Consider the following 27,690-nt stretch of genomic DNA (forward strand, 5'->3'; position numbering starts at 1 on the left):
TAAGATTGAAAACCACCCTGAATGAATTGAAGGGGCTTTGGAATGACAGACAATCAGCACCAGATCAGGACCCACCAGTCTTCCTCATCACTTATAAAATTGAGGACAACTCAACTCCATTCAATGTTTATGAGATGGAGATTGTGATGGAGATAGCTGAGCCTTGTACTCAGTTGTATCTACTTGTCCCAATAACAATGACAGAATTGCTCTATTTAATCCCAAATCAGTAGCAGATAAGTGTCTTTTGTGGGAAAACCCTTTAAACATCTAAATTCAGATGCGTATAATTAGCCGTTGTCTCCCAACATTGATTAACCTGTTTTTTGAAGATCGTTGAATAGACTGCTAAAAGACTGCATAAAAGACAAGAATTTTTATTGTTTTGTTTTCTATTGCCCTTCATTATGCATAATAAGAAAAATAGGAATTATTGTCACCACCAAATCATGAAAATGTGGATCTTAGACAACATTGTTCTCTACGAGCTATGGTTTTTGATAGTCCATTTCAGAAATGATATAGAAAAACTCATATTGCAAACTCCAGATGTAAATGACTGTCCATTTCTAGTTTCCAGTTCATGAAATCAGTCAGATTAATCTTTGAAGACGTGTTTGAGTACTTTGTGTATGTTGCCTGAATGAGACCATGCAAGTGATTTTAGGATTTGGCTCATCATAACAACTTGTCACCTTATATGAAAACGGGTTTGGATCATTTGGATTTTCACTAATCTTAAGAATTGTATCAGTGAAGTCCCCTGGTTTAATGAAGAGATGGTAGAGCAGAAAGACCACCCCTATGTTTATTGTTTATAGGACTGATTGAGATAGTCAAGTACAGCACTAGACTGTCTCTGAAAACTACATTAATGATGAATCCTATCCTTTGAATGATGATCAATTGTTATAATTAGCCAAACCCTTTAAAGGGAATCTGTCAGTAGGATCAACCCTCCTAGAACATGTATATGGGTAGTTAGGTCATAGGAAGTTCAATAAAATGATACTTTGATATCTGTGATCCTATGTTTTAGTCCAGAAAAATCCACATTATTTTAGTATGTAAACTGAGCTGTTAACATCTATGGGCTGAAAATATATCTCACTGAGAATATGGTTCCAGAGCTTAATTTTAATCAAAGTGAGTGTTACCAGTGTGAGACATGTGGATCAGGAGAGCACACTGTCAGTCATTACATGCCTCACAATGGTAATGCCCCCTTTCAGTTGTAATAAGCTCTGGAGCAGATTCTCATGCAGATCTGTGTCCTGCCCATAGATATTAATAGCTAATTTACATGTTAAGAAGAATGAGGGTTTCTTTGGAATAATATATATCAAGGTATCATTTTATTCAGTTTCCTATGATTTATATGCCCTTATAGACAGCTTAGGAGGGTTGATCCTACTGACATAAACCCTTTAAATAATGTACAATAAAATCAGCAAAAAATTATATCACAAAGTTTGTCATCATCATAACAATGTGTGTAAAGGGTACTGTTACTATAAACTATTATTATTTTCACAAATGTATATTTCTTACAAAATGGGAGCATGATGAATAGGAACTGGTGTCCTAGCAGCTTTGGCATAATTCAGTAGACTATAAGTGACAGTGTTAAAAAATAAAATCTGATTCCAAGCAAAAGAATCAATCTTTTATATAGATTCATCTTAATTCATATCTGGTTGGTAACAGGGACGACACTAGTAAAGAATGGGAGATTTGTATTAGGATTATAAGAGAACATACTCTAAGACTTTCCGATACTAGCATAGGTACTTATTAATTATTTATTGTTTAACCAGATAATGACCAAGCAATGCAAATTTACAGGCTGTAACCCCGTATCATTGTAAAATTATGGCGCATGTTTAATGCACCTGCAATCGAGCAGGTGAAGTTCTGATCCCTGGCTGTCAAACACAACTGTGGACCATGAGAATGAGATAGAAGCACTTTCTTACTACTTCTGTCTACTCATTTGCCGATTACATGGCGATTAGTGAGCACTATGCAGTGTTGAGACGCATAGAAAAAAGATTTCAGCATTTTATAATATAGATAGTGATATGGAAAACTGAAATAAATATTTTGTAACTACATTTAGAATAAAATTCTAATTTAAACAATAGGTCTGCCTTAAAAGGGAACCTGACATGTCTAGAAATGTTATATACGTACAGATATAGGGGTAATGTAGAGATAAATAGCATTTAAAGGGAACCTTTCTCCAGGTTTTTCCCATATGAGGTAAGGCCAGTATCTGTAAGCCCAAATATTTAGCATACTATAATGCTGTATATATGCCCACAATCCAACCTGAAAGACAAGAAGACCTTATTATTCTCCCCTGCGGTGTGGTCTAGTCCGATGGGAATTTTTGGCCTTGATCCAGTGCCTCCTCTCTTGTTGCAATCCTGTCCTCCTTTTCTGCTTCATGTGGATGACGTGTCCTACATCATCCACACAGTGTCCTCTGGCATCGCACTCCTGCGCAGGCGTATCTCTCTCTACCCTGTCGAGGGCAGAGTAAAGTTCTGCACTGTGCATGTGTTGCCACTTTTTTGCTTTTTCGTGCGCATGCGCACTGCAGTACTTTGCTCGCAAGAAGAGAGGAGGCACTGGATCAAGACAAGCAGCGCCCATCGGACTGGACCGCCCCGTAGGTGAGTATAATAAAAGGTCTCCTTGTCTTTCAGGCTGGATTGGGGGTATATATATACAGCATATTAAAATGCTGTATATGAGGGTTTACAGGCACTAGCCTTATCTCATTTCGGAATTCGTGGTCACAGGTTTACTTTAAATCATATGTAGCTGGCTTACAGGAAGTGTGGCCACAGGGTGAAAATTAAGTTTTAATCACCCTATAATTGCTCTTTCCGAGTCACCAGATTGAAGCAGTTGAGTGACTATGCTGTGAGCGTGGCTATATTTACTCCCCAACTTTGACATCTTTCTCTGCACAAATATGCTGCACACACATGGTGCAGAGCAGGCTGTCACAGCACTGCCCCGGTAACTCAGAGAGAGCGATTACAGGAAGATTAAAACTTTTTTTCTCCCTTTAGCCGCACTCCCTGTAAGCCAGCTACTCAGGATTTAAGCGCTATTTACATGTAGATTACCCAGTGTCTGCAGATCTTCAGTTCCCTGTAAAGGATATTTTCAAATGTGTTTATTTCAAAACTATCAGTATGGCTAAGTGATAATACATTTGAAAAGTAGCAAACTCACCCATATCTTGGCACTGATGTATGCAGCTTGTGTAACCTTGGCATCTTTTATATTCTTGTGTGCTTGAACAGGGACCAGATGGACTTCCAATGCCCGGCTGCTGGCAGAAGGTGAGGACACTATAGGAGATGTGCACTACATCAGGACATGCTCATTTTAGTGTTATTAATAAGCATAATCAAATATGTTATTGCATGATTTAGTTTATTGTATGTTGAGACTCTAATATTGGGGACAGGAGACTGAACATCTTAGGTTAGGGTTAGTAGGAGATGTGTGCTGTTCCCACTTGTGTGTAAAGTTACAATATAGATGTAGCACCATGCAAGTGGCAATGTTGCATAATCCAAGTTTCATAAAATCTAAGTAAAAAAATAAATTGTATTGACCTGTCTATTAAATATCTCAGTTCTCAAGAAATCACATCATACAGTTTAATTAGAGCCTATCACCTCCCAATATGGCATTTACCTACAGACTTTCACACTAGCGTTCTCGGGCGCAGCGCAGGGCCGCCGCTTAGCCCCACCCACGGCCGCGCCCCCTCCAGTCAGCTCCTCCTAGGATCGCATGAGGCTGCATGCGATCAGCGTACCCTATACTTAGTGTAGGGTACGCTGCCCATGCGCTGACCGTGCGCTGGTATGATTTTGCTGGCGCGCCCAGAGCCCAAAAATGCAACACAGCGCGTTTTTGTGCGCTGGGTGCAGTGCCAAAAGGGCGCAGCGCCAGCAAAATCAGACCAGCGCATGGTCAGCGCACGATCAGCGTAGCCAACGCTAAATATAGGATACGCTGATTGCATGCAGCCTCATGTGATCAGAGGAGGAACTGACCGGAGGGGGCGCGGCCAGGGGTGGGGCTTGCCGGCGGCCCTGCGCTGCGCCCAAGAACGCTAGTGTAAAACTAGCCTAAGGGCCCTGCCACACATAGCGACTCACCAGCAATCCCAACAGCGATATCAACTTGTCAGGATCGCTGGTGTGTCGCTACATGATCGCTGGTGAGCTGTCAAACAGGCAGCTTCACCAGTGATCAGCACCAGCGACGCCGAGCAGGAGGCGTCACTGTGTACGTTAGTTACCAGCGTGTTGATACAGGGAGCTGGTAACTAAGGTACACATCAGGTTTCTAAGCGGTGCGCGTCACTTAGAAACCCGATGTGTACCTTGGTTACCAGCTCCCTGCATCAGCGCGCTGGTAACTAAGGTACACATCGGGTTTCTAAGCACCGTGCGCTGCTTAGAAACCCGACGTTTACCTTGGTTACTAGCGCGCTGATCGCTGGTCGTTGCTCTCCCGCCTGTCACACACAGTGATGTGTGCTGGCCAGCGGGAGACCAACGACCAAAAAAAGTCCTGACCTTTCAGGAACTATCAGCGATAACCGGCAGGGGGGGCGGTTGCTGATTGCTGTCACACACAGCGATCTCGCTGGTGAGATCGCTGTTGCGTCACAAAACTTGTGACAGCAGAGATCTCGCTAGCGAGATCTCTATGTGTGACGGGGGCTTTAGAGATAATCTTCTGGTAAATAGCTTTTAAATCATGTCTGGTTGGTTTTCTGGAAGAAGAAAAAAATGAAGTTATATTCTACCTGCAGCTGCTGGCTTCCAGTCATCGGGGGCGGTGCACGGGGCTGGTACATTCACCGTTCTATATAAAGTGGGCTCTGCATAATCACTTTCCTGGATGTGAGTCTACAGAGCAGGATGTCAGTGAGGGTGCAGGGGAAGGTGATAACAGCGCACTCATTGTATAGAGAGTGGTGATTAACAGCTCCATGCAGCGCCCTGATGACTGGAGCCAGCGGCTGCAGGAAGAATATAAGTAAACCAGCCAGGCTTAATTTCAACGCAAGTTTCCTGCAGATTACCATGATATCTGCAGGTAAATACTGTAATTCTGTCTTGGGAAGTAACTGATTCCCTTTAAGAAATGCCACAATATCCTAGACATGTGGCACCCCAAGTCTCAACGAACGCTAGCTGATGCCATCACAAATGTAAAAAAAACATAAAAGGTTTCAGAAACCTGTTTTTTTATGCATGGTATTATTGTGTATCTAGCGGAGGACAGTGTCTAATCATTTTCTCAAGTCTCAGTGTCACCATAGTATATGCAGTTTTCCTAAGAATTATGGTGTTAATGCAGAAAACAAATGATAAAACTGTTACTGTAGTTTAATATAACTAATATGGTATATACAGAAGAGCATAGTCTAAATTACATAAATACTGTAGAAAACTCAAATAGCAATAACATAATCCCTAAATGAACTAGCTAGGCCATTTTAGAGAGAAAAATCTGGAAGTAGATGTAGCTATAGACTTTAGTATGATAGATCTAGCTACCGAAAACAAGTTGTTTCATAATTAAAGAGTGCCCCCTACCTTAATGATACAGAATGGAGAGCTACTTGGTAAAAGCAGCTCACATTCTGGAGGACCTGAGTCATTCACGCAAAACTAACTGTTTACCAGAGGTTCAATTAAATGCACCCATGATGATCAGCTCCTTAAACCAACAACTCATTTCTAAATGGAAGTTTCTCTGTTAGTTTGAAGGGGTTATCCAGTCTGTTTCTAAAAGTCTAAAGTCAATTTATGCAACTGCAAATGTCTGAATCTTAACATATGCTCTGCATGCTGTCAGGATTCTCTGGTATTGATGGCAAGTGCAGGTGGTGATGTAATGGGAAGTATGTGATCAGGGGTGGATTGATTAAGGGTAGCCAGGGCCCGGGGCAGTTCAGACTCTGTGGGCCCCCCTCGTCACGTGACGGGGGTCACGAATCGTAGAGCCACACTCCACATAGAGAATAATGGGGCCTCCAGCACCGACCTCCACCCGCAGAGCCACACTCTACATAGAGAATAATGGGGCCTCCAGCACCGACCTCCACCCGCAGAGCCGCACTCCACATAGAGAATAATGGAGCCTCCAGCACCGACCTCCACCTGCAGAGCCCCACTCCACATAGAGAATAATGGAGCCTCCAGCACCGACCTCCACCTGCAGAGCCCCACTCCACATAGAGAATAATGGAGCCTCCAGCACCGACCTCCACCCGCAGAGCCACACTCCACATAGAGAATAATGGAGCCTCCAGCACCGACCTCCACCCGCAGAGCCGCACTCCACATAGAGAATAATGGAACCTCCAGCACCGACCTCCACCCGCAGAGCCGCACTCCACATAGAGAATAATGGAGCCTCCAGCACTGACCTCCACCCGCAGAGCCGCACTCCACATAGAGAATAATGGAGCCTCCAGCACTGACCTCCACCCGCAGAGCCACACTCCACATAGAGAATAATGGGGCCTCCAGCACCGACCTCCACATAGAGAATAATGGAGCCTCCAGCACCGACCTCCACCCGCAGAGCCACACTCCACATAGAGAATAATGGAGCCTCCAGCACTGACCTCCACCCGCAGAGCCACACTCCACATAGAGAATAATGGAGCCTCCAGCACTGACCTCCACCCGCAGAGCCGCACTCCACATAGAGAATAATGGAGCCTCCAGCACTGACCTCCACCCGCAGAGCCACACTCCACATAGAGAATAATGGGGCCTCCAGCACCGACCTCCACATAGAGAATAATGGAGCCTCCAGCAACGACCTCCACCCGCAGAGCCGCACTCCACATAGAGAATAATGGAGCCTCCAGCACCGACCTCCACCCGCAGAGCCACACTCCACATAGAGAATAATGGAGCCTCCAGCACTGACCTCCACCCGCAGAGCCGCACTCCACATAGAGAATAATGGAGCCTCCAGCACCGACCTCCACCCGCAGAGCCACACTCCACATAGAGAATAATGGAGCCTCCGGCACCGACCTCCACCCGCAGAGCCGCACTCCACATAGAGAATAATGGAGCCTCCAGCACCGACCTCCACCCGCAGAGCCGCACTCCACATAGAGAATAATGGAGCCTCCAGCACCGACCTCCACCCGCAGAGCCGCACTCCACATAGAGAATAATGGAGCCTCCGGCACCGACCTCCACCCGCAGAGCCGCACTCCACATAGAGAATAATGGGGCCTCCAGCACCGACCTCCACCCGCAGAGCCACACTCCACATAGAGAATAATGGAGCCTCCGGCACCGACCTCCACCCGCAGAACCGCACTCCACATAGAGAATAATGGAGCCTCCGGCACCGACCTCCACCCGCAGAGCCGCACTCCACATACATGGCTGCTCTCAGTGCTCTGTGCGCACAGGACCTGTGATGAGGTCACAGGAGGGGGAGGAGACAGGGGTCACATGATCGGGGGCCCTGACACCTTACCTCCTGTGATCTCATCACAAGCCTTTGCACGCTACCAGCAGCATCAGCGTTCACGCTACTTGTAGATGCTGCTGGTAGCAGAGCACATAATGCCGCCCCCACGGTCACTCACTTTTAGGTGGGGAGAAGATGGAGTGCCATTGCAGCAGCCAGCAGGAATGTGGTGGGGGCCCCCTTAGAAGCTCTTGTGGTGGGGGCCCCGGGGCTGAAGCCCCGCCTGCTCTGCCTATAATCCGGCCCTGCGCGGTGGTGGATTATAATGGGGCAATTTACTGGCCTGGGCTGTGGGCCCCTTAACCCCTCTGGGCCCGGGGCAACTGCCCAAATTGACCTCATTATAATCCGCCACTGTATGTGATTTGTGTACTTCCAGCCACATTCCGACTAGACGTGTGCAGCCTCACTAAATTCACATATGGCAACTTCAGACTTTAAGCAAAAGACTAGACTACTTTAACTTGGAATTTAGAGTGAGAGTGAATATCAACTCTGTACAGCACTGCAGAATATATTGGCACTATATAAATTAATAAATATAAAGACCTTGGCAAAGTTTGGCCACTGACCACATGCGGCCCTTTGGGTGTTCCTGTGCGGCCTGCAGACCGAGACAGCCAAAAGGCTGGATTAAGTGGTGCCCACACTAAGCGGCTGCACCCAGCCCAGCGTTTCACTTTCACCAGTATATAAATTCTTTGGATACCATTATTCCCTCTTCCATCATTGAGCCACTGCGTCTGAGAATGCAGCAGGCGCGATGATATCACTACATAGCTTGAGCTGTAACTCAATACATAGCACAGACCAGAGCAGTGAGGAAATGAGGTGAGGTGAGCAGTAGAGTTGAACGACTTTGGTCAGATGGGGTTTCATGAAACAAAATTTGTTTCAGATGAAACTGGTCCGACTAGGGCAAAAAAAGTCGGAGTTTCGTCCGAAGCCCAACCCCAAGTCAATGGGGATTAAAAGTCAGCATTGAGTGAATGAATGCCATCTGCTTAATGCTGACTTTTATTTCCCATCGACTTGCATTGGGGTCAGTTTTCGGATGAAACTCCAACTTTTTTTTGCCCTAGTTTCATCTGAAACAAATTTTGTTTCATGAAACCCGATCCGACCAAGGTCGCTCAACTCTAGTGAGCAGCTGTTTTGCATGTTCTAATTCAGAGGACATGGGAAATTTTAGGGACATCATGTTGTGCCCTAAGGGGCATCTGTGGAGACTTCATGTGGTGCCCTAAGGCTTGTGTGGGGGCATCATTCCACATGGGGGGCTGGCTGGGGATATTGCACCATGTAAGGGGGCTGTGAGAGAACATCATAACTCGTAGTGGGAAGGCAGCTCTGAGGTGACATACTGTTTAAAGGATATCATACAGTGTTGTGATTTGCAGTGTGCAGGGCTCTGTGAGGACATCATGCTGTATAGGGACATTCAGTGTGGAGGGCTTTGTGGGGACATCATACTGTGCAGGAGGCTTTGTGCATGCATCATACTGTATGGGGGGCTGTGTGAGACCCTTATACTGTGTGAGGAGGTTTGTGGGGACATAGTGTGAGGAGGGCTTTTTGGGACATCATACTATGTGGGGAGCTGTGTGGGGACATAATACTGTGCAAGCAGACTGTGTGACAATATCATTCTGCATGAGAGCTGTGTAGGGATATACAGTGGCTTGTGAAGGTATTCACCCCCTTGCCTTATCTATTTTGTTACATTACAACCTATGTTAAAATATTTTTTTAATCCGATTTGTGTGTGATTCATCAGCACTAAATAGTCGAAGTTGGTGAAGTGAGAAAAACATAGGCATAAATTAACTTTATTGGATCAAATAACTAAAAATTGTTATGTGCATATGTATTCACTCCTTTTGCGATGAAGCCCCTAGAAATTTCTGATGCAAGCAATTGCCTTCATAAGTCACATGCTTAGTGAAAGGAAGTTCATATGTGTGCAATCTAAGTATCACGTGATCTCTCAGTGTATGCACACCTTTTCTGGAAGGCCACAACACCATTAAGCTAGAGGCACCACTAACCAAACAACACCATGAAGACCAAGGAGACCACCAAACAAGTCAAGGACAAAGTTGTTGAGAAGTCAGGGTTGTATTATAAAAACAATTTCCCAATAGCTGATGATCCTCTGGAGCACCATCATGTCCATCATCATCAAATAAAAAGAATATGGTACCACAACAAAACTGCCAAAAGAGGGCCTCCCACCAAAACTCTCTGCCCGGGCAAGGAGGGCATTGGTCAGAGAGTCAGCACAGAAACCAAAGGTAACCTTGATGGAGCTGCAGAGTTCCGAAGAAGAGACTGGAGTATCAGTACATACAACCACAATAAGCCATACACTCATAGATATGACCTTTATGGAAGATTTGGCAGAAGAAAAGCCTTTACTTACATACAAAAATTGTAAAGCTTGTTTTGAGTTTGCCAAAAGACATGTGGGTGCTTCCCCAAATGTATGGGGGAAGGTGTTATGGTCAGATGAGACAAAAATTGAACTTTTTGGCCACCAAAGTAACCCTATGTCTGGTGCCAATCCAACACAGCTCATGATGGTGATAGCATCATCATGCTGTAGGGATGTTTTTTGGCAGCAGGGGCAGGTAAAATGGCCTGAGTCGAGGGGAAGATGGATGGTGCAAAGTAACAGGGATATTCTTGAGCAAAACCTCTTTCAATGTGTCAGTGATTTGAGATTGGGACAGAGATTCACCTTCCAACAAGACACTGACCCAAAGCACACTGCTTAAGCAACACTAGGGGAAACATGTAAATCTTAAAAGGTATCATACCCACAAGATTCCTATTTTGTTTCTCTCACTGAGAGCACTTTATATATATATGTAAATCTTTGGAGTGGCCTAGTCAAAGCCCAGACTAATGCAATTGATAGCCTGTGAGCAGGTTTGAAAATTGCTGTTTACCAGAGCAAACTATTTAACTTGAAGGCACTGGAGCAGCTTGCCTCAAGGAATGGGCAAGAATCCAAGTGGATAGCTCATGGAGACTTATCCAAAATGAGTTGTACCTGTAATTACTGCAAGCTCTACAAAGTACTGACTTTAGGGGGTTGAATAGCTAAGCACACTGAAGTTTTCAGTAATTTTGTCCTGATGTTTGCTTCACAATAAAAAGAAAGCCAAATGTTTACAGTTGTAGGCATGTTCTTTATATGAACTGATGCAAACCCTAAAAAGCCCTGTAGTTCCTGGTTGAGGAAGCAAAACATGAAAATTGCCAAGGGGGTGAATACTTTTGCAAGTCATTGGAATACTATGTAAGGAGGGCTGTGTGATGACAGCATACTGTGTAGGTGGCTTTGTGAGGACATACTGTGAAGGGGGTTGTGTGGGAATAGACTGCATGTGGGGCTTTGTAGAGATATACTAAGTAGGGACATCATACTGTGTGGACTTGCTGTGTGGCTATATATTGCATGAAGGGCGCTCTGGGGACATCATACTGTGTAGGGTTCTCTGGGGACATCATTCTGTGAGGACATACTGTCTAGGGGGCTGTGTGTGGCTATACTCTGTGGGGTCTCGGTGGAGACATCATACTGTGTAGAAAGATCATATTGTTTGAGGGGCTGTGTGGGGACATCATACTATGTGGTGAGTTGTGTGGGGGCACAATATTGTGTTGTGACCTATTGATTAAGGTACAAAGGCTGAATAACAGGAGCAGAATAATTTGCTGTTTTATATAAACTTCATAAAAAGCAATATATTACAGTGCTGTGCAAATTAATTGGGACAAAGCATTTTTTAAGTAAAATCGTAAGTTGGTTACCAGTCAGTGATTCAAACCAGTTTTAACTGCTTTGTACAGGTGTGAGTGCCTGTTCAAAGCAGTTAAAACTGGTTTGAATCACTGACTGGTAACCAACTTGCGATTTTACTTAAAAAATGCTTTGTCCCAATTAATTTGCACAGCACTGTATATTTTTGTATTAGCTGCTACAGGCAAGAACAATTTACATGTATTAACAGTTGTGCCGAGTCACAAGACTTAATTCTGCTAAGAGTACGTACCCTATATACTCGTGTATAAGCCGAGTTTTTCAGACCCTTTTTTGGGCTGAAAAAGACCCTCTCGGTTTATACACGAGTCAAACACCCAGAAAGCTGATGGGGGAGGAGGAGCAGGAGACATGATACTCACTATCCTGACGTCTGCATATCAGGCTATGTTACATCTCAGTCCCGGCGTCTGCATCTCCCTTCCTGTCTTCTTCCTGTGCTGGTCGCATGGTACCGCTCATTAAAGTCATGAATATGGACGTGTCTCCACTCCCATAGGGGTGGAGAGCATATTCATGTGTATACTACCTATATGAGCAGGATTCAGACAGGTACAGGTACATCTCCTATAGCGTGTCCACATCGCACATTACCTGTCAGAATCCTGCTCCTATAGGTACTATATACATGATCAGGTTTTTAAATACATCAGTTAGGGACTGCTCTGATATGGGGTTACCTTGACGTTTGGTAGAGTGGCTTAGTATTCATTTTTTCCAAAAAACGTATCAACCAAATACCCTGTTTTATTATCTTTTTACTAGCACTTGCTGTTTACTGTTACTTTTTTACAGCAGAGTATTTTTATACGTTTGTATTACTGTGTTTTTCTGTGTTTTAGTCTTTTGGTGGTGTGAACACTGTCCTGCAGACTTGTTCACTTTGTGCATGGCCCATGTGATTGTCTTTAATAGTTTTCTTGTTTTTGCAAGATTAGGGAGATCTCCACCCCTCCCTTGTGGGCCAGGCACATAAAAAGCCGTCTTCTACAGCATGTCCACATCAAACATTACCTATCTGAATCCTGCTCATATAGGTACTATACACATGATCAGGTTCTTAAATACATCAGCAGTTAAGGACTGCTCTGATATGGCGTTACCTTGACGTTAGTATACATTTTTTGCAAAAAGCGTATCAACCAAATACCCTGTTTTGTTATCTTTTTACTAGCACTTGCTTTTTACTGTTACTTTTTTACCGCAGAGTATTTTTATACGTTGTTTTACTGTGTTTCAGCCGCAAATCATGCAGCTGCGGCTACAGAAAATAAATCTCCGAGCACATCCAAATACTTGGAGATCACCCGAGCATGCTCGGGAAATCACAAGTAACGAGTATACTCGCTCATCACTAGAGGTAACTAAACTGCTGCAAAATGACAACTTATCTTTCTGGAAACAAGGCCTGGGGACAGTTGAAAGGTCAATAAATTAAAGGGGGATGTTCCTGTAAAAATCAAGGCTCTAACAATGGTCATTATCTGGGAAAAACATAAAGGTTGGCCAGGGAACTCAATTTTATATTTCTTGCTTGTATAGTGCTAATATATTCTGTAGTTTGAATACCAACAAACCCATGCAAAGGACATACAAACTGTGTACAGATCTTTTCCTTGGTGAGATTTGAACCCAGGACTTCAGTTCCGTAAAGCAACAGTTCTAACAACTGAGCCACAGTGCCATCCCTATCCTGTTGTACTCTGGTTTCTCCCCATGGCAGTAAACCAAAACTTTGTTGCCAAACATGAGAAAATAATAGAAGTATGCTGTAGAATATATATTATATACCATTATATTTCAATATCTGCACAGTTATGGGTTACCGTGCCTTAGGCCACAAGTCTGCAGTGATGTTATGTGCACTATGTCATGTAGAGTGACTGCAGACTAGTAGACTAAAGGCCCCTTTACATTTAGCGATGCACCAGCGATCCCGACCACGATATGACCCAGTCAGGATCGCTGGTGCATCGCTAAATGGTTACTAGTGAGCTGCCAAACAGGCCGATCTCACTAGCGATGCAGCAGCGGTCGGCGGTCGCACTTACCTTTCAGATGCAGCGAGGGTGTCCGTCTTCCACCTGCGTCCATGGCTCGTTCGTCGGCGCCGGCAGGAAGCCGACGACGAGAAATGGACTAGGCCGATCTCATGCGATCAGCGATAGCCAGCGGGGGAGCCAGTCGGAGGTAAGTATCACATGTAGCGATATCGCTAGCAATATCGCTGTTGCGTCACAAAATCGGTGACGCTTTAGCGATATTGCTGGCAATATCGCTATGTGTAAAGCCCCCTTAAGACCGGATGACCCCCATTAAGTGCATAGCAGGCAGCTTCAGTGTTTAATTGTGAAGGCATGGCACATCTACTAACAGCATTTTTATTTCTCTTTGCAGTGACAAATCTAACCATGCAAGCATGAAGTTGTATATAATCAAACTTTCTATTTATAGAGAAAAACAAAATGATTTCATATGTTTACATACACCTTCTTCTACTTGTCATAAGTCCATCTTTTACCCACTTGTACAAGCTATTTGGCAGTAGTCATCACTGCTGTTGAAATCTCCAGGACTGAAGAGATACCTGTTCTTGTTGCTTTACTTAATCAACATAAGTCCATAGACTCGGTGATTATCTGGGACCAGTTCACCGGATGCACAATGTCCATTACATTTCTCTACCCATGCCAAATAGCACCAATGACTTGTGTCATTTCAAATATTTGTACAGACTAATGGCTTGCATGAATCATGTCTAAGAGTTTGCGGTGTGGTTGAACCTCACATGCTAGATGATTGCTCGTTAAGGCTACTTAACTAGAACTTTCTGACTTTCATCCATTCTAAGGGAGTGACGCCATGGCTTGTAGTGCGGAAGAGATAAGGCTGACATAACAGTAACTTTGCGTAAATTTGGAGAACCATCGGTAGATGTTTAATCTCCTACTTGCCAAGTCATTCTTCTACTGAGGCATAATGGTCCTGATTGTCTTCAGCATCTTTTCATTCCATGCTACCCAAAGCCCCCAAGGAAGTAGAAGATGGGCATATCATGGCTACTGAATATGTCCCTGAGATCCAACAAAGCTTGGAGTTGAGTCGTGTAAAAGGCTAAGGCCTGTGGGAGTGGAGAAGCTCCATGAAGGAAACATCTTGTACTCACACAAAACACTCCTTCACCATGGGGTTTCTAGGAAGCCAAATAGTTGCGGAAATCCTGCATACATAATTGTATAACAAGAGTTTGATATCCATGTTTAACATGTATGAGCCTATATGACAGGATCAGATTCTATATTGTGTTCATGTTTCTTTTGTTATTAGAATGTTTTTATTACATTCGAGAAATGCGCTACATAACTTTATTATACAGTGTTAGGATTGCCAAATGGTCTCATTATGTGCCACCGCCTAACATGCTGATAATCTGTAGACATGCCTTATTTTTGCTATTGTTGTACTATTGCTCTGGAAGGCTCGCCAACAGCTTCGATATTTCAGAAGCACTTAGATGTTGTGCATAGAGCAGTTACGCCATTATTGTGTGACTTCGGTTTATCTGCATATTCCAAAAAAATAGTGATTAAGAGTATAGCTGCTTATACAATTATAGATGTAATTTATTATTATTCTCTGTCTAACTACTTGTTACAGAAAAAAATGTTTATTTTTGTTTTATTCTACTTAAAAAAAAAGAAAAGCAAATACAAAAAAAAACATTGTGTTCACTTGAAGGCAAAAACTTAATTTGTGGTTCTGGAATTAAGTATTTTTCATGTAAACATATACGGTAGGTGTTAAAGTCTGATGTTATTTTATTGGGAACTACTATTCTGATGTTGATATTAAAGCACAAAGTTACATAGGATCTTTAGATGATGACAAGAAGTCTCTGTACGGCCCAGGAGATGCGATTGGTTTATATGTCTGCAGTTTCATGTTTGTAGTAGTATCACGTCCAATGTCTTTTCTTTGAGACAAATGGAAGTGTATTGTCTGCTGCTGTAACTCAGTTCTATGTTCAAGGAATATTTCCTATCTCCAAGTCAAGGCTTTTTCTTCCATGTGGCAACTTGGAAGCCATTGATTTTGATTCTTCATATGAGAGCAAGTGAAGAAAATATACTCATCCTATCCTTAATTTGCAGCAGTTTTTATAAATCCTTACTATTGCTTGAAAAGTTGCGTTTTTTTTAAGGAAACCGGTTTGGTTGTCCCATTTGAAGTCCGATTGAGCCCATATTTATCCAAAATGAAGTAGGGTTGTAGGTTTGGGTCTAATGTGTTCTTTATTATTTTTAATCAATTATTTAACTAAGATGTTGGCTACATTTGAATGTGCAGCAGTTCTGTAATTTACAGTGGCACGGTATTATTATACTGGTTTTTACATTTTTAGCAGGACATTATCATATTTATAGAACAAATGGGCTGGATGTTTTCTACTAAGATAAATCTTAATTATCTCCACTAAGTACATAGAGTGGGCAATTTCCATCGTATATGACTTTTCCTGGGAACAAACATAGCCCAATATCATGTTTGTAAAAATGTCATTGCTGATGATGGGAGGACATTCACGTAGTATACACTTCCCAGATATCTTCACTAGGTCAGGATGGATTTGACTTGTGTGACCTAGCTACATTCTCAGTGTTGGGTTTGCTGAATTGTGAGTATAGTTTTGCAAGTCAGATCATGGTTTTGACTAAAGAATCAAAGGATTTGTTAACAACGGAATTTCTTCTTTTTGAAAATGCTGAGACATATAGAAAAATGTTTATGTGCTGATATTAATTCTCAAAGAAAAAATGTATGTTATTACAGGTTTTTACAAATGTGTGATATTTTGCTATAACGTAACACCCATTTATAAACCAATGATAGAAATTTGTTTTTCTCATTATGCTCTCCTACATAAAATATTGCAGTTCATGGAAATCTTGCTGTATTAATATTGATGAAGTTTATATGATATTATATTAGTTTGCCATTTTCTACAAGCTAGCTAGGGGATGCAGAGGCCATATAAAAAGGCACATCATTTCAGAGGTCCATGTAATCTGTTTCTTCCATAATATAGCACATTGGTCTGTCAGGTGCAGTAATATAGATGAGTACGGAGACCTTCTAAGAATCATGCACAGATGAAATTCCCAAGGGATGCATACATCAGGTGAAATAAGTATTAACACACATTTTCTAAGTAAATATATTTCTAAAGGTGCTATTCACATGATATTCTCACCCAATGTCAGTAACAACCCAATCAAACCATAGATGTCCATAAATTAATGTTAACTGTAATAATAAGAAATGAACACGCTTACTGAAATTAATTTCATACATCGTTCAAAAGCCTTTGTTGGTGACAATACCTTCAAGACACCTCCTGAATGGAAAAACAAGTCACGCATTGATCAGTTGTGATTTTGGTTCATTCTTTCATACAAACACTATTAAAACCTGAAGGCTCCGTGAGCTCCTTCTTTGAACTCTGAGCTTTAGTTCCTTCCATAAATATTCTATTGGATTCAGGTCAGGTAATCGGCAGAGCCATTCTAGAAGCTTCATTTTCTTTCTCTGGAACCAATTGAGAGTTTCTATGGCTGTATGTTTGGGATCATTAAAAGAAAATAAGGGGTTTGGTACCAAGGTAGCCAGTTGAGCATTATTTTTCGGGATCATTGTCTTGCTGAAATGTCAACCCTCGTTTCATCTTCATCATTCTGGTAGGTGGCAGGAGATTCTTATGAAGAATGTTTAGGTCCATTTATCCATTCCTCCATTCTTCAATTTTGTGAAGTTTACCATATGTGGAAAAACAGCCCCACACTGTGATGTTCCTACCTCCAAACTTCACTATTGGCATAGTGTTGTTTTGGGGATTATATGCAGTGCCATTTGGCCTCCAAATAAGGTGTGTATTATGGCATCCAAGAAGTTCAGTTTTGGCTTCATCTTACCAGACTATATTCTCCCAATATTTCATAGGCTTGTCTAAATGTTGAGCAAACTTTAAACGTGCATCAACTTGCTTTTTGTTCAGCAATGGAGTCTTGTGTGATAAGTGTGCATAGAGGCCATAGAGGTTGAATGCATAACTAATAGTTTTCTTTGAAACAATGCTGCCTGCTGATTCCAGGTCTTTCTGTAGCTCTGTGTAAGTGTATTTTGGCTCTTGGACTACTGATATTTTTTTTCACTCCTCTGTCTGATATCTTGCTGGGATCACCTGGTTGTGGCCGGTTTATGATGAAATTATGTTTGTACCACTTTCTGGATTATGGCCTCAACAGTGCTCACGGGAACCTTCAGTAGTTTAGAAACTCTTCTGTAACCAATGCCATCAGTATGTTTTGTCACAATAAGGTCACGAAGGATTTGAGACAGCTCACTGGTTTTACCCATCATCAGATGCTTCTTGTGTGGCACCTTGTACAGAGACACCTTTTTATAGGCCATCATTTGAACCAGCTGATTTTTTTTCCCTACGTGGCAGGATTGCTTTCTAATTACTGATAGATTTCAGCCGGTGTCATGACTGTTCATGGCTTTTTGCACCTCTTTCTTCATGTCTTCATTTTTTTTTCCGAGTCATTTCTCATTATTGTGCATAAGTTATGGACATGTATAGTATGAATTTTTTGCCTGTGTCAACTGGATGGGTTGTTACCGACATCTGGTGAGAATTTCATGTCAATAGCACCTTTAGAAATATATTTACTTAGAAAATTAATGACGTTTACAATACTTATTTCACCCTCTGTGTGTGTATGTGTATATATATATATATATATATATATATATATATATACACTCACTGGCCACTTTATTAGGTACACCATGCTAGTAAGGGGTTGGACCCCCTTTTGCCTTCAGAACTGCCTCAATTCTTCGTGGCAGAGATTCAACAAGGTGCTGGAAGCATTCCTCAGAGATTTTGGACCATATTGACATGATGGCATCACACAGTTGGCGCAGATTTGTCGGCTGCACATCCCTGATGCGAATCTCCCGTTCCACCACATCCCAAAGATGCTCTATTGGATTGAGATCTGGTGACTGAGGAGGCCATTTGAGTACAGTAAACTCATTGTCATGTTCAAGAAACCAATCTGAGATGATTCGAGCTTTATGACATGGCGCATTATCCTGCTGAAAGTAGCCATCAGATGTTGGGTACATTGTGGTCATAAAGGGATGGACATGGTCAGCAACAATACTCAGGTAGGCTGTGGCGTTGCAACGATGCTCAATTGGTACCAAGGGGCCCAAAGAGTGCCCAGAAAAAATTCCCCACACCATGACACCACCACCACCAGCCTGAACCGTTGATACAAGGCAGGATGGATCCATGCTTTCATGTTGTTTACGCCAAATTCTGACCCTACCATCCGAATGTCGCAGCAGAAATCGAGACTCATCAGACCAGGCAACGTTTTTCCAATCTTCTACTGTCCAATTTCGATGAGCTTGTGCAAATTGTAGCCTCAGTTTCCTGTTCTTAGCTGAGAGGAGTGGTACCCAGTGTGGTCTTCTGCTGCTGTAGCCCATCTGCCTCAAAGTTCGACGCACTGTGCGTTCAGAGATGCTCTTCTGCCTACCTTGGTTGTAACGGGTGGCAATTTGAGTCACTGTTGCCTTTCTATGAGCTCGAACCAGTCTGCCCATTCTCCTCTGACCTCTGGCATCAACATGGCATTTCCGGCCACAGAACTGCCGCTCACTGGATTTTTTTTCTTTTTCGGACCATTCTCTGTAAACCCTAGAGATGGTTGTGCGTGAAAATCCCAGTAGATCAGCAGTTTCTGAAATTCTCAGACCAGCCCTTCTGGCACCAACAATCATGCCACGTTCAAAGGCACTCAAATCACCTTTCTTCCCCATACTGATGCTCGGTTTGAACTGCAGGAGATTGTCTTGACCATGTCTACATGCCTAAATGCACTGAGTTGCCGCCATGTGATTGGCTGATTAGAAATTAAGTCTTAACACACAGTTGGACAGGTGTACCTAATAAAGTGGCCAGTGAGTGTATATATATATATATACAGTATATAATGTATAATGTACATCTAGTTAGATGCAACACATCTGTAGAAAATATGTTAAAATAATAAATTTGTCTTGTACAAACAGGTATAAAACATTTCTGAACTGCAGTCATCGTTTATTATGTTATCCAAATAAGTTTATTTCCTTTGTGCGCTGCGCCCCCCAAAGCATTCCTCTTTAAATCCCCCATAAATAGCACTGTATGCATTTCCAGTCTACATCTGTATCCAATTCCCATGATTCCAAAAATAACAGGAAATTTACTACTTGGGTTTTCGTGTTTGAGTTGATTCCATAACGTCAGTGCTCTAAAGAAAAGCATAATTTTGTACTTTAGTTGTGAAAGGTCTCTATAGCTTTCACATATTTGTAAATCAAATTCATGATTTCTTTTAACTATACAGGAAACTTGTCTATAAACAATTATCTCCAAGATGGTCAAACACAGTGGCATGTAGAAGTTTGGGCACCCCTGGTCAAAATTACTGTTATTGTGAACAGTTAAGCAAGCTGAAGATGAAATGATCTCTAAAAGGCTTTGAGTTAAAGATGACATTTCCTTTGTATTTTAGGTAAATATATATATATATATATATTGTATTTTTTGCATTTTAAAAATTACAGAAAGGAAAATGGGCCATTGCAAAATTTTGGGAACCCTTGAAGATTTGTGTGATCAGATAACTTTGACCAGGTGATGCAAATCTCCCGGCTTTTTAAAAAAAAAAAGCCTCCTCTAGCCTTGTGTCAAAAAACAGCAGCCATGGATTCTTCTAAGCAGCTGCATAGCATTCTGAAAATTAAAATGATGGAGAACAAAAAGGAGGAGAAGACTATAAGAAGATAGCAAAGCATTTTCAAGTTGCCATTTCCTCAGTTCAAAATGTAATTAAGAAATGGCAGCTAACAGGAACAGTGGAGGTCAAGATAAGGTCTGGTATACCAAGCAAAATTTCAGTGAGAGCTGCTTGTAGGATTGCTAGAGAGGCAAATCAGAACCCCGCTTGACTGCAAAAGACCTTCAGAAAGATTTATCTGACTCTGGAGTTATGGCACATTGTTCTACAGAGATACCTGCATAAATATGGCCTTCATTGGAGAGTCATCAGTAGAAAACCTCAAAACCATCATCACCATAAAATTCAGTGTAAGAAGCATGTACAAAAACATGTATACAAGTCTGATGCATTTTGGAAACAAGTCCTGTGAACTGATGAGGTTAACATAGAACTCTTTTGCCACAATGATCAAAGTTATGTGTGGAGAAAAAAGAACACAGAATTTCAGGAAAAGAACATCTCGCCAACCATTAACCGTGGAAGTGGATCAATCATGGTTTGGGGTTGTGTTGCAGCCAAAGGCACGGAGAACAATTCATGGGTAGAGGGAAGAATGGATTCAATGAAAATTCAACAAAGGCAAAACGTAACACCATCTTTAAAAAAGCTGAACTTGAAGAGAAGATGGGATCTACAAATAGATAATGATCCTAAACATATGTCAAAATCCGCAATTGACTACCACAATTGTCTACCTCAAAGGTGCAAGCTGAAGGTTTTACAATGCCCCGCAAAATCCTCTGATCTGAACATCATTGAAAATCTGTGGATAGACCTCAAAATAGTAGTGCATGCAAGATGACCCAGGAATCTTACAGATCTGGAAGAATTTTCCTAGGAAGAATGGATAAAAATCACTCAAATAAGAACTTAAAGACTCTTGGCTGGCTATAAAAAGCATTTACAAGCTGTTATGCTTTCTAAAGGGGGTTCTACTAGGTACTAAGCAAAAAACTAACACTATGAGCTTGAACCATGAGTACAAAGGATCGAGATGAGAAGAGATTCATAATAAAAAATAGTTTTTATTAAATTACACATTATTAAAAACAGTAACAAGAATAAGCAGAAATGTCATATAGGGGACGCTGTTAGGTGACAAAAAATATTAAGCAAGGATAAGGTGGATGTTATTATAAAATATCTAAATTGTACTGTAACATCATAAGTTTGTCATTATCCTTATAAATAGGATAGTTTTAGATCAATATACAACCCCCTAGGTTTGTCAAGACACCCGGAAGAAGCTGGCGGCAAAACACGTCGGGGTGAGGGGACGCTGAAGTGAGAATTCCATCCTGGGATATTATTGACACCCTGTCAATAAGGTAAAATTGCACATAGCACCTTATTACTATATATAAAAATATTTCTTTATCTATTGCCTGGGTGGTCTCATAGTCTCGAGGAACATGTATCTTGGCAAACCTAGGGGGTTGTATATTGATCTAAATCTATCCTATTTGTCTGCACATTGCAGCATAAGAGTTCTATAATATAATGTACATTAATTATTCAAATACCGGTAATATTACAAATTTATTCTGAGCAATATATATCTATCATTTAACACCCCTTCTTATTTTCCTTTATTTTTCACATCTTCTTGAGGTCATTCCTTGATTAACCATAGGCCAATATATTATAAAGTATCTACTATATTTCTGCTTGTGTCTACTACATTATAACAGGGTGCATTTTAAGGATATTGAGAAACATATGATGTCACAGTACTATTTAGATATTTTGCAATAACATCCACCTTATCCTTGCTTAATATTTTTTTTCACCTACCAACGACCCCTATATGACATTTCTGCTTATTCTTATTACTGTTTTTAATAATTTGCGATTTAATAAAAACATTTTTTTTTATTATGGATCTCTTCTCAACTCGATGCTTTGTACTCATGGTTCGAGCTCATAGTGTTAGTTCAAAACTTAAGAAGTGCCAATAATATTACTAGCGGATATTAGTGTTATACTAGGTACTTTGCCTAAAATACAAAGGAAAAAAAGGGATTACTTCATCTTCAACTTCCTTAACTGTTCACAATAACAGTAATTTTGACCAGGGGGTACTTAAACTTTTCCATGCCACTGTATCTAGGATTACTTATACGCTCCCAATATATTTTATTCTAAGTACACTGCATCATTGACTTCATCCTTGGATCCATTGCCTTCCCACTCACATATAAGCTATCTTTTAAGGTCTTGTAGAGATAATGATATTATAAAAGCTATGTTTCCTCATTGTTCAATGTATAATATACAAATCAACATATATCCATAATAAAAAAAGTGTAACTGAAATGTATTTAGCAGTCTAAGATTTCAAACATGACTCCCAAAATGTATTTATATAGAATGATATTAATGGACTATCTGAAATCGGGAAAAGAATGTTTTATGTCTAGAAATAGTGCGATTACTGTCCAAGGGCTGTGTTTCATATTGCAACTCGGCTCCATTCACTTCTATTTTTCTTCTTTGGAATATGCTTAAAATCATAAAATGACGTCTATTTCATTAGCAAAATATTTTGTAATAAGTTATCCCGATATATTAAATACAATCCTTGACATATCTTATGTTTTATAGGATGTCAATCATTGCTGTATCGATACATTTGTATAATAAGACACAGAGTGAATCTATTTTCATGCTCTATATTTGTTGAATCTTCCCTCAATCTTCTTAAAAGATGCCACTTAAACAGCATTATCCTCTTTTTAGTACGATAGTACCTATAAATATAACTTTTACACATGTCTGATGCCAACCGCATGACTAAAGTAACAGATAAAAATAAATGGGGTATTGTCATAGGAAATCTGACAGTAGATTCTTGATGCCCGAATCATGGGCAGCCTGAATCAGAGCCTGGATGTGCTAATACGGTCATGTCATAGAAACCATAAATTGAAAAGCAGGACAGTGATTATGCATCCCAACTAGACTGAGGCTGGCCCACAGAGGTTTCTCTCTGACCTTCTCTCCTTGACTGACTGGTCTCTGCAGAGAAGCTGTTGAGATGCCACCAAGGACCTACCTTGGATTACTCTGTCAAGACACACAGTCCAAGGATGGCTTTTCAAAGTATGTTTTCTCTTAAACATATCAGATTAAAAGATACCTGGGTGCAATAACGCTGTTGGAGTTTCATAATTCAGAGAGTACAAATCATCTGTCAGGTTCCTTTACAATGAATTCGTAGCTGTAAAGCATCGTAGACCACAAACCTTACTTTTCTATGTTCAGTTGTCTTCTAAATGGCTAGCAGTCTGCAAAATGCAGCAATCCAGTTGTCAAACTACAATTATATTTTAGGGCTATGAAGGCATAATGAGAGTTGTAGTTTTCCAGCAACAGGCTGCAGGCCACTACGTTAGCTAATCAGACACATGTGCATATACTGGAAATGTGTACGTGAATATAATGTAGTATATTTTTGTCATTTTTGAGAGATGTATGTATATTCCTTTTTCTTATGTTGAGGTATACATATTTTGTTCATTTTTGACTTTTGTACCTTTTTTTAAAAAACAAAACACTGTTGATTTTATTGTTTAGGTTGATTTTTGTATTGCAGAATGCAGCATGACACTTGTTATATTTGGCTGTGCTTTTCAGTATGATGCTGCTATTGTGAAAAGGGTCGATGTTGTAACCTGTCACATTGGATATATACCATGGTACTATGAAGAAATAAAGTTGGGTGCAAATAGACTTGTAAAATCTAAATTATACAATGATGGGTAAATGATACACTTTAAAATATTGTACCCCAAGGGCAAACTAAGGTTGATGTGCACCCTTAATATGGTCACTATGCCCAATGTTGTGATGTCTCCTAATTTGAGAAGCTTAGTTCCTTCACTAGCTAAAAGTTGTACATAGAATGTTAATAATAATGTCTGAGATCTGAAAAAAGGTTTCACTTTGTTTCCAGATGCAGCGCCACTCTTAGCAGCTCAGCCTTCTCATTAAAGTGGATAAGACAAATGATCTTATCAGATGTAGTCAAGAAATAGGAGTGGTGCTATTTCTGAATTATGCTGAGCCTTTTATTCCTTTTAAGTATCTACAGTCAGGGTCCACGTAGTCCACTGGTGGATCCATAGTCTAAATTCAGTGGTCTGTGCAGAATTGGTGTGGCTTAATAGTGCACCACAACCGGCTCTAAGGTGCTAACCTAAGATTGTAGACCTCAAACCCTCTTGGCACTAGGCCACAGGCATATGGCCTGACAACTCATTGCACTCCTGCCATACCAAATAAATTGACTATATAAGTGACTATATAAGTGGTTTAGTTTCTCTGGGTTATAACACAATATTCTTTGTGCACCACTTAGCATCACTAAGCAATCAAAATATCTGCATTGTGGAATATTACAAAGGCCATTTTGCTTTGATTGTGCTTTTTTTTTCTTCATAGTTACAACTGTTGAGATGCCATGACTTTATATCAGTACTCACTGGGTTTACAACCACAGATTTTCTCCAAACTAATATCAATGAAATCTGTTCATCTGCAATAAACTTTATATCAACAATGTCCAATCCTGTGTAGGGAATAGAAGATATTACTCTACTGGGATGAGGAAAAGAGATGCTTTCATCCTAATAAAGTTGGAAAACTCCGACCAACCGTACTGATATTGATATTGGTCCAGTTTATCTAAAATCTGTGTGTGTAACCCAGCCATACAAAAAGGGGATTTGTATCATGAGAGCCTTTTTTCTTACCATGGACTATAAAACTTTAAAGAAACTTGCCTTTATTCCAATTTCATGGTGTCAGGACTCATTTATTTTTTTCAGACTTATTTGTCCTAAGGAAACACGATTTTCATTTGTTCTTCTTCACCATAGAACTGACTTATGTTGTTGGATGTTTGTAATTTGCTTTTAATTTTTTTTTTTGTTCATGGTGAGAAGTTGATCTTCAGATTTATTTTTACACTATGTATGACATATTTTTCATAATGTAAAAAGTGTGTAATTAAAATATTAATCTCCTTCATGTGATTGTTTCTTATTTTCGATATATATGTGTTCAGCATGTGCATTGTTGAGAGAAGTCATCTAAATTATTATTATTTATTATTATAATGCCCTTTATTCCATGGCGCTTTACATGTAAAAAGGGTATACGGAATAAAAACAAATGCAATAATTTTGAACAAAACGAGTCACCGACTAGTACAAGAGGAGAGAGGACCCGGCCCATGAGGGCTAACAATCTACATTTAACTCATCAATTTTAGTTCATATATTATGTGTGAAGTGAAAAATTTGTAAGTAGTAACTTCCTTTTTTTCTTTATGTCCACATAGATTCTCCTCTTCTAGGAAAGAAACACCGGTCAGAGCCTGTACAGCAGCACACTGTAATTAGGATCTGTATGGCTTCTGTGCCCATGTAAATGAGCCATAAGTGTTAAAGCCGTAGCTAAAAAGAACAATCTGGTGTAGAGAGGACCTTTCACCACTTTTAGCAAGTTAAACTGGCTACAATATAGAATAGTGGATGTAGAGCTATATAAAATGTAGTTTTAATGTTTTAATTTAACATCTCTGCTGCGGAAATAATAGATTGTAAAGTTTAGAAATCAGTATCTTATCTTCATGCGGATACAAAACTAATATGTAAGAGGTCAAAGAAAACACTTAGAGCAATAAAATATGACAGTATGGCTACGCATAAGTAAATATACAAGTTGAAAAGTAAAAATGTGATGGACTCCTAAAGGATATAAACCTCAGGTGCGTAAGGCAAATTATGCATGGATGCAGAGACATAAGTAATGCAAAGTAAAAAGAAAAGTTAGAATGCCCACTAATTTATTTGTCAAGAAAAGAAAATGAGGATAAAAATATAATACATCAGAGTGTATTAAGAGGTCATGGGGGTCCTGATGAGGAGGTACTGAGGGTGGTGTCTATTGTATTTTAGGCCTCTTGATTGAAGGCATAAATCATCAGTAGTGATGAGTGAGCACTAAAATGGTCGGATAATCATTACTTGAACCAAGCAATTCCTAATGCTCGGATGCTCTTTTCGAGTAATGAGTATAATGGGAGTCAGTGGGAAATCCAAGCATTTTTCAGGCAGACCCTAAAAGAATATATGAGTGGCAGTGAAAATGTTGACATGGATGGAAAAAGTGAAAGGGAGAACAGCATGGAGAAGATCCCTCGAAGCATCTCTGACTCCCAGATCACTGCTGGCAATAATGGTGTCACACATTTACTCCACTTTAAGAAATGACAATAAAACATTCAAAATCAAAGGAAACAGGAGTTTACAGGAAAAAATGTTTAAGAAATATTTTTAGATGAAACAAAATTTAAAAAGGATTTAAAAAAAGATTTAAGTAAACAAAAATTGAATTTTTATTAAAAAATAGGAAATGTCAATGTAATTTATGAAGTAAGCAAGGACTGCCAAACTGAGATGGAAGAGGGACTCAAATACACCCTGTATTAGACATAAAGAAGGGCCTCGTACACATCCTGTTCAAATTAACTCACAGTGGTACTCAGACCAGTGGTGGCGAACCTATGGCACGTGTGCCAGAGGGGGCACGCAAAGCTCTTCCGATGGGCATGCATGCGCACCATCTCCTCAGGACTAGCAGGGGAGGGGGAGCAGCGGGTCACAGGAGACAGGAGCCGGCTGCTGCGGCTAACTTCTGTACCCACTGATATAGAGAAGGGAATATTCACTGCACTGGCAACGAATATTCATTTCTCTTATAGCGCACACAGTTTCAGCCGCAGCCGCCGACTTTCAGCAGCTGCCGGGCTATCAAGGGTGCCCGCTCATTAAGGTAATGAATTTTCGCCTCTCTCCACTCCCATAGGCATGGAGAGACGTGAATATTCATTTCCTTAATGAGCAGAGACACGTGATCGCTCAGCTGCAGATGCTGCTGGCACAGGAACAAGATGCTGTGAGGGTGCGCAGGGGTGGTAAGTAGGATTTTTTTTAATGCTTTTCTCATGGGGGCCATACATACAAGGATAGGGATGAGGAACCATGCATACCAGGATAGGGATGAGGAACCATGCATACAAGGATAGGGATGAGGAACCATGCATGCAAGGACAGGGATGAGAAACTATGCATACAAGGATGGGGATAAGGAGCCATGCATACCAGGACAAGGATAAGGAACCATGCAGACAGGGATGGGGATAAGGAGCTATGCATACAAGGATAGGGATAAGCAACCATGAATGAAAAGATAGCAATAAGGCACATTGCATACAATTATAAAGATGAGGAGCCATGCATGCCAGGAGAGGAAGGAGGAGACATGCAGACAAGGATGGAGATAAGTAGTCATGCAGACAAAGTGGGGATAAGGAGCCATGCATACCAGGATGGGGATAAGGCG

At 40.9% G+C, this 27,690-nt stretch overlaps 1 protein-coding gene across 1 annotated transcript in view; it reads left to right on the forward strand.

Annotated features, from left to right (window-relative positions):
- Window positions 1-15,251, forward strand: part of COL25A1 (collagen type XXV alpha 1 chain) — a 288,446-nt gene extending 273,195 nt beyond the window's left edge. Inside the window, exons 36-37 of the mRNA XM_073572140.1 lie at window positions 3,321-3,359; window positions 13,778-15,251. Coding sequence (XP_073428241.1) covers window positions 3,321-3,359; window positions 13,778-13,780 — 42 coding nt within the window. The 3' untranslated portion in view covers window positions 13,781-15,251. The remainder of the gene's footprint in view (window positions 1-3,320; window positions 3,360-13,777) is intronic.
- The last annotated feature ends 12,439 nt before the right edge of the window (window positions 15,252-27,690 follow it).

Source organism: Dendrobates tinctorius, unplaced genomic scaffold (assembly GCF_039654945.1).
Source record: "Dendrobates tinctorius isolate UK_male_01 unplaced genomic scaffold, ASM3965494v1 ptg000030l, whole genome shotgun sequence".
Lineage (NCBI taxonomy): Eukaryota > Metazoa > Chordata > Amphibia > Anura > Dendrobatidae > Dendrobates > Dendrobates tinctorius.